General features: G+C 45.2%; 1 protein-coding gene across 3 annotated transcripts in view; it reads left to right on the forward strand.

The window, feature by feature from the left end:
* PRRT3 (proline rich transmembrane protein 3) overlaps positions 1-13,505 on the forward strand; it is a 116,996-nt gene that overhangs the window by 42,385 nt on the left and 61,106 nt on the right. For 2 of the 3 annotated variants that reach the window (XM_073591961.1, XM_073591960.1), the window contains exon 2: positions 5,174-6,684. In XM_073591961.1, the coding sequence (XP_073448062.1) occupies positions 5,259-6,684 (1,426 nt within the window). In that variant the 5' untranslated portion in view covers positions 5,174-5,258. The remainder of the gene's footprint in view (positions 1-5,173; positions 6,685-13,505) is intronic. The other variant, XM_073591962.1, reaches the window with a different exon arrangement.

Consider the following 13,505-nt stretch of genomic DNA (forward strand, 5'->3'; position numbering starts at 1 on the left):
AAATGTCAGAAAAAAGGTTTATGCCCTGTACACACGATAGGATTTTCCGCTGGACCTTGTTGTCAGAAATTCCGACCGTGTGTGGGCTCCATCACACATTTTCCATAGGAATTTCCGACACACAAAGTTTGAGAGCAGGCTATAAAATTTTCCGACAACAAAATCTGTTGTCAGAAATTCCGAACGTGTGTACACAAATCCGACGCACAAAGTGCCACGCATGCTCAGAATAAATTAGGAGACGAAAGCTATTGGCCACTGCCCTGTTTAATAGTCCCGACGTACGTGTTTTATGTCACCACGTTCAGAACGATCAGATATTCCGACAACTTTGTCCGACCGTGTGTATGCAAGACAAGTTTGAGCCAACATCCGTCGGAAAAAATCCATGGATTTTGTTGTCGGAATGTCCGATCGTGTGTACGGGGCATTAGTGTTTATGTGGTTAAACTTCCCTCATTTACACATCAAAGTGTATTCCTTTGATCTAAAGGACAAATCGTTACAATGTTTATACTTAAGTTCCACTGCTAAAGAATGTTGTGATTCTTGGCAGACTGCTTTTTGTTTTTTTTTTCCTTTCTTTTGATGGCTGTCGGCTTTAGCAGAGCAGAGAGAATTCTCTGCATAGAAAAGAATCGGGAAATACTTTGTCGAGATCGCAACAGAAAAAAAATCGCGATAACGATTCTTTACAATTAATCGTGCAGCTGTACCGTGAATAATTTTAATGGTTTTAAGGTTCTCTTTTAAGGGAAACCTGTAACAAGAATAGTATGGGAGGATGCCATTGCTGAGCCCCCTTTGAAAAATGCTAGTGACTTTCGGGTTCATACAAATTTGGAAAGTCAACATGAAGTCAAACTCTTTAGTATGCATGCCCATTCTAAATAAGCAACTTAAAGCAGAGTTCCACCCAAAAATGGAACTTCCGCTTTTCCGGTCCCCCCCCCCTCCGGTGTCACACTTGGCACCTTGCAGGGGGGGGAGGGAGGGGAGCAGATACCTGTCTAATACAGGTATTTTGCTCCCACTTCCGGGCATAGATACCTGAGCCACTCGTGGTAATCTACGCCACTTCCGGCGCCTTCTCTGTCCCCCCCGCTGTCTTCTGAGAGACACACAGGTCCCAGGAGACAGCGGGGACCAGTGGAATCGCACAGCGCGAGTCGTGCATGCGCAGTAGGGAATCAGGAAGTGAAGCCGCAAAGGCTTCACTTCCTGATTCCCTTACCGAAGATGGCGGCGGCAGCACCCGAGAGCCGAAGGACAGATCGGCTTCGGGTGCCAACATCGCAGGCGCCCTGGGACAGGTAAGTGTCCTTATTTTAAAAGTGAGCAGCTGCAGTATTTGTAGCTGCTGACTTAAAAAAAAAAAATCGGCGGAACTCCGCTTTAAAAAGTCCTGAAGCCTTTAGATCAGCATAATAGCCAAGGAACAGGTATTGTTTTGAAGAGGGAGGCTGATCCCGCCTGCCCACTCCCTGCCCCTTTGGTTAGATTTGATTTTGTAGAGTAGGTCGTGTACAGTATGTGGGGAGGCGCAGCGTGGTGCAGCGGCAGTAAACACACAGAGTCCAGTTGAGAAAAGAACAATCTGGCAGGAAGGCACCCAACAGGGAACACTCACAGAATAGAACAGAAGTGTGTAGCAGAGCTGGTTTTTTACATGTGCCAACAGGGTCTGTCTTGAGGGGCGGAATGCAGCCAGGCCAGTCTGTACCCAAATAGGGAGGTTTCCAGGAAGGATGGCGTGTCCCAATCCTTTCCCTACTCTTCTGGAACCTTTCCCTGCTGCTAATCACTGTCCCTGTCAGATGGATGACCTGTCCCTACACTACCAACATGCGAAATGAGCACCAAGCCCGGGAGTCAGGGTCTAAATAGACTCTGCCTGACCCAAGATGCCTGCCAGAGTTACATGGGATGGCAGAATCATACTGGATAGCTCCCCCAGTGATCCAGGAAATCACAGAGGAACCATATTCCCCTTGACTTCCTCTCCCTGCAGTGCCACCGCGGTTCAGTGCCACCTGCAGTGGAGAAAGCAGACTGCACCTGCCTACATGTATGTGGCCCTGGTTGGTCAGCTAGATGATCTTGATAGTGAAATTTGGTTTAGGAGTCACTTGGGTTAAGTGCCAGCCATGCTTTACTAGGAGAGAGGTGCCTGGTTGATGCTATATTAGGAAGTTGCATAGGTGTGCGCAGCCTATTGCAGTAGGGTGTGCACCCACAAAGCTCCAACACATATATGGGTTTGACATATTTACCGACCTCTTCGCTGCTTTCCATCCTGAAACAATGGGAGGAAGGGGGAGCCAGGGAGCACACAGGGGGACCCGGGCAACAGAAGGAAGAGGAACAGGGAAAGGAGGGATGGCGTGGGGTGGCATATATTGGTACAGTTCCCCTGTATTTTCCTCCTGTGGCAGCTGAATGTTGATGAGAGGGAGAGGAGGAGAAGCCTACTTTCAGCTGCTGCAGGAGGAAAATACAGATCGGTTCCTCTAAACTCCACCCCGCCGCCTCTCCTGTCCAGGTTCTGAGGGTCAGCAAGGAAGGATTGCAGTTTACCCGTCACCTAACAGTCATTGGCGGGATGCCAACCACAGGATTAGGGTGTGCCCAGGCACACCTGGCACACCCCTTGCGCACGCCTATGGTAAGGTGGAGACCTTTCTGAGTAGCAGTGGCCAAAAGGGAGTGGCTACTGGTTTTCTATGGGTGCAACAGCAGGGACAATCATGTAGACAGGAAGCCTATATCGGTAGCTTCCCCCTGGGGGAAGCCTGAGGAGCTGGAGGACTTATAATAGGCCTGCTCGCATTCTCCTTTTGGAATGCCCTTGCTGAGAGGGGGCCATTCTAGGTGAGGTTATATTAGGAAGGTGGAAGGCTTTCCAAGTAGTAGTCACCACAAGGAGAGCAGTTACTGGTTACTGTGGGTGCAACAGCATGTGCCAGCATGTAGGTAGGTAGCCTATGGTTAGCTTCCCTCTTGGGGAAAGCTGGAGGACCTGTATATAATGGGGCTACTCAAATTACCCTTTGGCGGAGATGGTAGACTCTGGGACACTATTCCTGTAGGCGTGGGCCTCTTGTCTTTTCTCTGGACTCTGTTTTCTCCAATCTTCATTTTGCATTGCTCATTCTGGATATTGCCAACATCTTGCTAGATACTGTTAGGAACTAAAGGAATATGTGTTGTTGCCATTTGAGAGGCTGACCTGTACCTAGCCTTTATTGATGTAGCAATACCTGATATAAACTGCTTATGTACTACTTCTTCCTTCAAACTACATGGGGATGTCTCCTGGATATGGCCCCTTGCACTGGGGTTTAGCAGTGTCCAAAGGCTAGTAGTGGGTTGGAAAAGGGCACTGTGGTCCTAGTTACACAAGGTTGGGTCACTCTCCCCCTGTCTTATGGTGCCTTGAGAAACCTGGGATCACCAAGCTAGGGGACTCCAGTGTGATACGTGGATCACCCAGGCAGGTTTTAACAGATTAAAGAATGGGTGCGCTCCCTTGCTACACTACGCTTTCATTTCCTATTGTCTCTACATACTGAATAAGTAGTTAGGAGCGCCTACTAAGAATTGTTCTTCTTGCTTGAAAATTCATTAGCATTGTTGATTGAACAGAAACATCAGTTACTGTATAGCCGCCACGTTTCAGGAGAATGGAACCACCCTTCTTCAGGGCTGTATCAACAATATGTAACAGAATTAGGAAAGAATGCACCAAATAGCCTGAATTAAAACTGGATTAGGGGTTGGTGTTAGTGTGACCTGACTACAGTGAGGGCAGCCAACTGAATCTCAGGACAGAAAGTGATGGAAAATCCCTCCACTGGTACACAGATGGCAAGAAAACCTGACAGGGGTTTTAACCCTACCCTACGTAATCCACACTGAAAAAACGTATTTGAGCTTTAATGATATTACCCACAGCAGCTGAGCAGATACTCTTTCAGCTTTTTAAGCTTAGATGAAAAAAAATACAAAAATAAATGATTTTACTGTAGCTGTCTATTTGGACATGCAGGAATGAGAAAAGAAATTCACTTATTTCCTAAAAGACAAAAATAGCTATCAATGCAGTAGATCAAAAGGGATGGACACGGAATAGCCCTTTCCTTCAGAATGTATGTTTATTATAATTACAATTCCCAGAAATAGGAAAGGCTTTCAACAAAATGTAGGAGAGGAAATGTCCGAGGATCTTGATGGGGTTCCAAACTAATAGACAGCTCGCTGGCCCCGGGTTGTTGGAAATCTAATCTGACGTGAGTTTACTTTCCCAGTCACATACTGGGATCAACCATGGAATAGTCTCATGGAAAAAATTATGCTAAACACATAAATGGGTTTTACATCTGCTTTGTTTTCCTTGGGAAAAAAATAAAACATTTTTATATATACAATTTTAAAGTGATTCTAAAGACAAACTTTTTTTTTTTATAGTAAACATGGTGTACTTACCTGCTGTGTATAGTGGTTTTATATATATATATATATATATATATATATATATATATATATATATATATAGCCACACACCAATCACTCAATTCCCCCCATCAATGCAGTGATGAGCCTCGGTTCACACCAGAGGCGGCACGACTTGCAGGTCGCCTCACCGAGGCGACCTGCACACGACTGCCCGGGTGACTTGCAAAACGACTTCTGTATAGAAGTCTATGCAAGTCGCCCTAAGTCGCCCCCAAAGTCGTACAGGAACCTTTTTCTAAGTCGGAGCAACTTGCGTCGCTCCCCTTAGAACGGTTCCATAGCACAGAACGGGAGGCGACTTGTCAGGCGACTAGGTCACCTGACAAGTCGTCCCTGTGTGAACCAGGGAATCCCCCCTACAGAGCTATTGTGTTCTCCTGGCAGGGGGCACGGGGAGCCGTCTCTGCCGGGAGAACACAGTGATTACTACCCATAGATGGATTGATTCTTGGCCAGTCCCTTCTGGAGTGGCAGAGATTTGATCCATCTATGGCCTGTTTTAGTTCTACTTTAACCTAGAATCTCTGGTTTTCAGTCAGCTTTATTCAGCCTAAACAATGTTAATGTTTTCATCCTTGTGACAGGTTTCATAGCCTTCTCAAATGGCTTTGTGTTTATATAATCATTGCTATAAATAGTCCTCTTTTTTTTGTTACAGGTTTCCTGGGTGTTTTCTTCTACACATAGCAAGCTACATTCGGAAAGCAAAGAAATAGATACATTTTAGCACACCTGGAAAAACAATGGCTGATCGTTTACATCTTCGAGTGGTGACATTGCTTGCTATTTTGGTGGTCATTGAGCCTTCAACATCTTTATTTGAAGTGGATGCCGATAACTCGAAAGCTATTCATAAACTTGACCAGGGAAACTCATTTAAGAATACTTCTGATGGAATTTCTGAGAGTGAGTTGGAAGTCCAAAATTTTCATAACCCAAATGTTTTCTCCAAGGAGGAAAGGAATCACGAAGAACTATATCATCCCAAACTGCCTGGGAGAAGGGTTGGCGGCTTGACTTCAACAGCTGCGTCAATTCCAGGAGAAAGATCTGAAGAAAATGTAGAAGAGGCTTTTGAAAATATCTCAAATGAATTTCCACCAAAGGAAAGCAAAAAAATGCTGGACTCTGATGAACATAAACACAACAAAATGCTTTCACGGACCACAGCTGGGAAAAGTTCTGAAAAATCTGGACATGTTCTTTCCAAAATACAGCCTACCATTTCGAAAATGGTTGAATCTGATTTGGAAACAAAAGACAGCAAAGTCCTGTTGAAACAAGACAAAATGGTGGAGATGCCGTCTTCTCAGTCAGAAGAACAATCCCTGCCAAAGGAAAATGATGTTGAATCTGATAACATTGGACTTGTGGACTCATTGACCACTGTTCACCCAGTGGTCTCCACCATAGCATTGTTGACTGGAGTGCTGAATGGCATGCACACTAGTGATGATGAACCATTCACTCCACTTCAAAAACTTCAGATAGAGAGTGCAGATGAACATGAGAAAAAAGCAATACTAGGAAATGCTGTAGAATCTCAAGAAAATTTTATAGACCAGAGTCTAAGAGCAGAAGACAACTTTCTTGATGAAAATGTAAACCCGAAGGTTATCATGCCGCAGCCTACAGAACAATATCAGGCAGCCGTCAGGACAGATAGCTACTCAACTTTACAAGATGCTGGACCGGAAGGGAATGAGGTTATATCAGCAGATGTAGAGTTTCTTCATGCAGATGGGTTGCATTATCAAAAAGATGGTAACATAATCCCAGAGGGAGCAACAGCAGCTGAAAATGAAACTGACAACACACATATTTTATCGTTTAGTGAGCCCAAAAAAACATTGGATACCGTTGTTCAAATAAACTACCAAGAAACACACACCCAACCCTACCCTTCAACTCCACTGCCTACAATGTGGCCTCATTTTATAGAGTCTGACCTTCCGCATGGTACTGCGGTTATCAAGGATTATGTAACACTGGAAGCAAAGGCCAGAACTGAAACAGAGAGGATATTATTAGCTGGTGGAGGTAAGGATGGGGAGGCATCAGGTGGTACCATTCCAATCTCTACCGGTAAGACAAGTCCTTCAGAAGTTTTATCAAGGTCTCCACAAGCTCATGAGACCCCAAAGCCAGCAATGCAAGTTCAGGGAAAAAGTGAGTATGTGTGTTCCAGACTAGTATAGTATTCTGAAGACCATAGCCGCTTAGCCAGTTTATTTAGTAGAAACTATTGAAGCATATCTAAAGCCAGTTTTGAAAGAAGGGAAGAGTGAACATCTCTAACATTTAAAGTAGAACTATAGGCAAAACTTTTTTTTTCATTTTGGATAGGGTAAGGGAGGGCTGTAACACCTGCCAGATTTTTTTGTTTGCCATCTGTGTCCCATAATGGAAATGTACCTTCTTTTCCTGTCCCATAGCCAAAACAGGAAGTGAGAGGTAATCCCTGCAAATTATGGGGTCCCTTGGGGCCCCCCTGGTCTCCAGAACTACTGTCCGTAGTGAAAAATTTCCCCTCTATAACTTTTCTGGGGCAACCCAAAATGTGGGATTTTCTTTTATATTCACCTTCAATATTAACAGTAAACAGGAAAAAAAGGGAGGGTGAATCTACCTAACTGGGACACGGACAGCAATAAAAACCTGACAGGGTTCTAATCCATCTCCAGTCTATCCACACAAAAAAATAAGTTTTGCTTTTAGTTATACTTTAATGCTGTAAAAAACAAAAGAAAAAACCCATTGAGAACTCACCGCAAAAGAGAAAATCCTCACTCTTTTGCCCTGTACACACAATAGGATTTTCCGACAACAAAATCCATGTTTTTTTTCAGACGGATGTTGGCTCAAACTTGTCTTGCATACACACGGTCACACAAAGTTGGTCGGAAATTCCGAACTTCAAGAACGCGGTGACGTGCAACACATACAACGAGCTGAGAAAAATTATGTTCAATAGCCAGTGCTGCTCTTCTGCTTGATTCCGAGCATGCGTGGCACGTTGTGCGTCGGAATTGTGTACACACGATCGGAATTTCCGACAACGGATTTTGTCGTCGGAAAATTTGAGAACCAGCTCTCAAATTTTGTGTGACGGAAATTCCTATGGAAAATGTGTGATGGAGCCTACACACGGTCGGAATTTCCGACAACAGGGTCCTATCACACATTTTCCATAGGAAAATCCTATCGTGTGTACGGGGCATTTTTCTGGATCCTTGCATCTCCCACCATGCACAGTGGTTCCACCTGCTGGCCACTGAATCACTATGCTGGTGACCACTCTCTGGGACAAGATTTCCACCTTTTCCTTCCTGGACTGTGTCCAGCGTATCTCTGTTACCTCACTCCCAGTATTAGAATGGGGCTCTTTCCTTCCCATTCGTCCTAACCAGGCCATGGGTCTCTGTAAGGTGGGTTCAGATCTGGTTGCTATTGGATACCGACCACTAGGGAGGGACCCAGACATCAACCCCCTCGCTACCGGAGGACCTGTCACTCTTACCAGAAATCATGCTTAACGACTGGTTGCTTTGTGTCTCAAACTTGTGATTTTTTTACTCTTATGCAGCGTACACACAAGCGGACTTTTCGACTGGACTGGTCCGACAGACTTTCCAGCGGACTTTCGACGGACTTTTGACGGACTTCCGACTGACTTTTTAACGAATGGACTTGCCTACACACGATCACACCAAAGTCCGACGGATTCGTACGTGATGACGTACACCGGACTAAAATAAGGAAGTTGATAGCCAGTAGCCAATAGCTGCCCTAGCGCCGGTTTTTGTCCGTCGGACTAGCATACAGACGAGCGGATTTCTGGGTCGGGCGGCGTTACGACGTAAAGATTTGAAGCATGTTCCAAATCTAAAGTCCGTCAGACTTTCGACAGAAAAAGTCCGCTGAAGGTCCAAAGAAGCCCACACACGGTCCTATTGTCGGCCGGATTCGGTCCGTCGGACCAGTCGAAAAGTCCGCCTGTGTGTACACGGCATTAGCAACTGCACTACTCTTCTGTCCTGCAGAGTTAACCCTTTTGTAGTGTTGTTACTTCATACCCCATTGTGGTTTTACAGACCCTGGTCCTTTTTCCTGAACTACTTTAGTGTGGCTGCCCAGGCATACCTCCATGAGGTGAGAGTCCATCTTGGTAATCTCCATGGCTTGAATGTATGCGAGAGTGGTGGTGCCTTAGCAGGCTGCAAGAAGCAGCAGTCCCAGTACCTTTTAACCCTGAGCGGGAACAGAACCAACCAAAACAACTACCTAAAGGCTCCCGGACCTCAGCCTTCCCCCTCTTTATAACACATGTGAGCTGGCTAGGACCAAAAAGCCTGGGAACTGAGCTTCCCCCTAGCCTAACCCGCTAGAACAAACACATTTCAACCTGCCTACATGTAGACTATTGCAAAATTAACTATTCAACTACCAAAATTGTTCAATTTCACAAAACTTTTTACCCAACATCTATATTATTGCTTTTGTTATTTTGAAAAGTCAGTTTGGAGGAAAAGCAGTGGTGAACAAAACACTAAGTGGCTACCAGGGGCGTACGTACAGAGGTCACAGGGGTCACCATTGCGACCCGGCCCCATGCTCCAGGGAGCCCGTGTGCCCCCCTGTATACCTGGATAGAAAGGCAGGGCATGTAGAGGAACCAATCCCATCATGTACCTGCTGAATGCCCACTTCTTTTCTCCTCTCCCTCCCGCACACATTCAGCGGCGGCAGGAGGAAAATGAAGGGCATTGGTTCCTCTACATGCTGCTCCTGCCACCTCCCTATCCCTGTCCTGCTGCCTCAGGCCAGGTTACCCCTACCTCCTGCTGCAGGGAGTTTGTCAGGATAGAAAGCAGGGAAGGGGCGGGTAAATGTGTAATTTATCTTTCCTTGTCCTAATGAATAGTCAGTGATCGGTACCAATCACTGACTCTTTTTTTTTTTTTAATTCATTCATAGCTGAGGCATAGTAAACCATGTATACTATGCTTCAGTTTATGAATGAACTGGAAGCTCTGTACAGAGCTATTCCTGTTTGTTCATTCTATGCAGCTGAGGCTGTAGAGAAAGGGACTGATTAATCTGTCCTCAGTCCCTTTCTCTGTCTCAAAAAGTGAGACATCAGGGGTCTGTTTAGACCCCTGATATTTCACCAAAGCCCCCCAACAGGGTCCTAAAAAATATGTAAAAAATTATAAAAAATAAAAAATTACTGACACCAGTGGCGGAACCGTGACCACATGATAGATTAGTTCGCCGCTCAGGCTCAATCAGCATGGGGAGTAACACAAATAGCTCCGCATCCATTGCCCAGCTCCTTGAGGGGAAAGGAGGTAAAAAGCTCTAATACCGCACATCCACAGAGTCCTGTAGTGATGGAAGTGAGAGTGGCAACCTCAGCCTGGGCTCCCGCCAGGCCACATCCCCAATGCGTTTTGCCCCGGCCCCCTGGAGCTTAGTGTAGCCTTGCCCTTGTGGGGTGGTTCTAGCATCCACACATTTCACCCTGCTGGTCAGAGATCCATTTTGGTACACTTTCCCAGACCTTGAACAGTCTCTTGCTTGTTTTTGTTGTTTTTATTAGTGGATTAAACTTGGATGAGGAAAAAGGACATGGGATGCCTAGATGATGAATACTTCTCAATGAAATCAATGTTGGTTGAGTATGGATTTGACAGTCTCTTCCTCTGCGCATCTCCTCCAGCAAACTACTTGAGATCACTTGCTTCACTTCCCTGTCCAAATCTAGGTTCCTGCCCCCATTAGCACATGGCTAGGCCTCACTCTGAATAAGTCCTAACGTTTTCCTAATAGCCCATTACAGGCAGGGGTTTGCAGCACCCTTTGAGGTAGCAACCGTTTTAGTAGAGAAGAATAAATGTGCTAACTGACACTTGGTGGACTACTGATCCCAGCACGTCCAATGCAAATCCTGCCAGCCCCCGTGTCTGCAACGACTTGACTCCAAAACAACATCTCGGTCTCTCCCTCTGGCTCCACATCCAAATCCTGGCATGTTTCTCCCAGAGCTTCACACTGTGCTCCTCACTCACCGATCCCGGTATGAATCCCTCCTGAATGACTTTCCTGGCAGTGCTCCGAACTGTCCTCTTCCTGCTCCTGTTCCAGGACACCTTTCAATGACTGTGTAGAGAGAGGCTCCCTCCCTCCCAGCTTCCGAGCTCCAGGCCTGAGTTCACCTCCCCCCCAGAAAGGGGGTTCCCTCAGACCACGACAGTCTAACACTACATCATTCAGTTCTTCCACCCGACAACTCCTCCCACAACAGGCTGACCATGGGTATATATAGGAGGCCTGCCCCCTGCCAATCCTAGTTGGGGATTGGTCAGGGCTCCTACATACACCCCTTGTCACGCTAGCTCTCTGCCCTGCCTCTTTTCCAGAACCTTCTGAAAACCAGAGGAGGCGCCCAAGAGCTGAAGCACATGTCAGTCACCTGCTGCTACACTAAACCACTCCCCTGCCCCCAGATCAAAACAAACAGGCCTAGCTCACAGCATAGGCCTGCCTAAATTTACCTGTGCTGACAGTAGAAAACAAACTCACTACTCTAGCACCTACCTATCTAAGGTAGAGGGTGCTACATTAGTCATGGGGCGAAACTACCAGGCAAACTACCAGGGTCGCAAACTGTGCTCTGGTGTTCTGCCACCACGGGGGACCACAAGACGGCAGGAAGGTGGCCCGCTGTGGGCCCCACAATGGGGGTAAAGGGCCCTGGGATCAGTGGGAAGGGCGCCGTCAGGGGCCAATGGGGCCCTTTATGGTTTCTTGCACCGGGGGTTTTAGTTACACCTCTGTCTTGAACTCTAATGTGACACAAATCTGCGCCCCTTCCTGTTGTGCTCTACGCAATGTTACCCTCTGGGTCAGGGTTCGTAAAAAGACCGAGATGTACAGGTAAGGAAAGCGTAGGCACCATCATTGTCCTTACAAGACAAGAACAGCAGTTGATATAGAGTACAGTATGTGCTAGATGACTTTTTTTTTTCTTGAGGGTGAACAAAACAAAAAAATAATTAGACACAGGTAAATAGATTTTCACTTTCCATGCTGTGTACTATTGATTGATGTGTTAATCATGGATTCTCAGGTATGGTGACTCACTCTTTCCTATGGCATGAGCAATCCACTCCAGACATGGGAGCATTTGGAGTGGTTTGTTCTCCTGCATGCCCTGTGATGGAGGGGGTGATTCATACTGATACCTATCTACATGTGTACTGAGCTGCTGTTAGATTTGTATAGTTCAGGAAAAATAAATACAATAAAATTTAGAATTTCTTGGCCATTTTACAAAACCATAGCACTTAGGGGTAGGCAACCTTAGCACTCCGACTGTGATGAAACTACAAATCCCACCACACCTCTGTCTCTGGGAGTCATCCCTGTGGCTGCCAGAGTCTTGCAATGCCTCATGGAACTTAATGTTCCACAAGAGTTGGAGTGTCGAGGTTGGCTATCCTGTCACAGCTACCACAGATTGACATTCAAAAGTTTATTTAAATACTTGACTTCCGGAAGATTTACCCCCCTTCAAGAACAGGCCATTTTTTGCGATACGGCACTGCGTTACCTTAACTGACAATTATGCGGTTGTGCGACGCTGTACCCAATAAAAATGTATGTCCTTTTTTTTCTCTCACAAATAGAGCTTTTTTTTGGTGGTGCTTGATCAGTTTTTCCTTTTTTGCGCTATAAAAAAAAAAAAGACTGCCAATTTTGAAAAAAAAGCAATATTTTTTGTTTACTTTCTGCTATAAAACATATCCAATAAAAAATGTAAAAAAATCTAATTTCTTGATAAATTTAGGCCAATATGTATTCTGCTACATATTTTCGGTAAACAAAAATCCCAAAAAGTGTATATTGATTGGTTTGCGTAAAAGTTATAGGGGTTGATTTACTAAAACTGCAAAGTGCAAAATCTGCTGCAGCTTTGCATGGTAGCCAATCAGCTTCTAACTTCAGCTTGTTCAATTAAGCTTTGACAATAAAACCTGGAAGCTGATTGGTTACTATGTAGAGCTGCACCAGATTTTGCACTCAGTTTTAGTAAATCAATCGAAAAGCATCTAAAAATTATGGGATATACAGTATACTAGAATTTTTATGAAATGTTAAAATTTTTATTTTTTTTTAATAGTAATGACTGCGATCAGTGACTTATAGCGGGACTGCAATATTGCGGCAGACATTCTGATACTAATTGACACTTTTTGGGAACCAGTGACACTAATACAGTGACCAGTGCTAAAAATATGCACTGTCACTGTACTAATGACACTTGCCAGGAAGCGGTTAAACATCTAGGGCAATCAAAGGGTTAAATGTGTGCCTAACCAGTGTTTTGGTGTACTGTGGGAGGTGCTTTTATAGGGAAAGTAATATATTATTTCTCTGCTAACAGGACAGGGCTCTGCATTGTTTACATAGGCAGAGCCCTGTCCTGTGTAAATTTATGACAAGCGTCAGATTGTAGAGTGAAGGAGCAGCAAAAAACTGATGAGTTGTCCCTCTGCTCACTCCCCCCCGTCAGTATATTTGTCAGGAATGATCAGCAGATTATATATAGTAAAGTAAATTTATTAATAGAAAAACAAAAGACATCCAAACACCAGCAAAGAGGAAGCAAGCAAAGTGAAGATACAAGTGAACTACAGCCATATAACCAAAATGCCAGCTAAGTAACTGGAAGCCTAACTGAAAGGTAACTATATGCAATATGTGCAGAACACGGATAAACAGGGTAGACTGGCGATGGAGGGAACAGATAGGAAGGGGGAACCAGGACATGGATCAGGTTCAAGGGGAGCAGAAATAAAGCATCAGGGTACAAGATGCAAGACAAGATCAAGGTCAGAAGCAGTATAAGTGACACTCAGTATCTGGCAGCAAAATACTGGACAAGGTGTATCAGCAGAAAAGGGACTAAGTACCCCCCCCCAGCA

Source organism: Aquarana catesbeiana, linkage group LG07 (assembly GCF_042186555.1).
Source record: "Aquarana catesbeiana isolate 2022-GZ linkage group LG07, ASM4218655v1, whole genome shotgun sequence".
Lineage (NCBI taxonomy): Eukaryota > Metazoa > Chordata > Amphibia > Anura > Ranidae > Aquarana > Aquarana catesbeiana.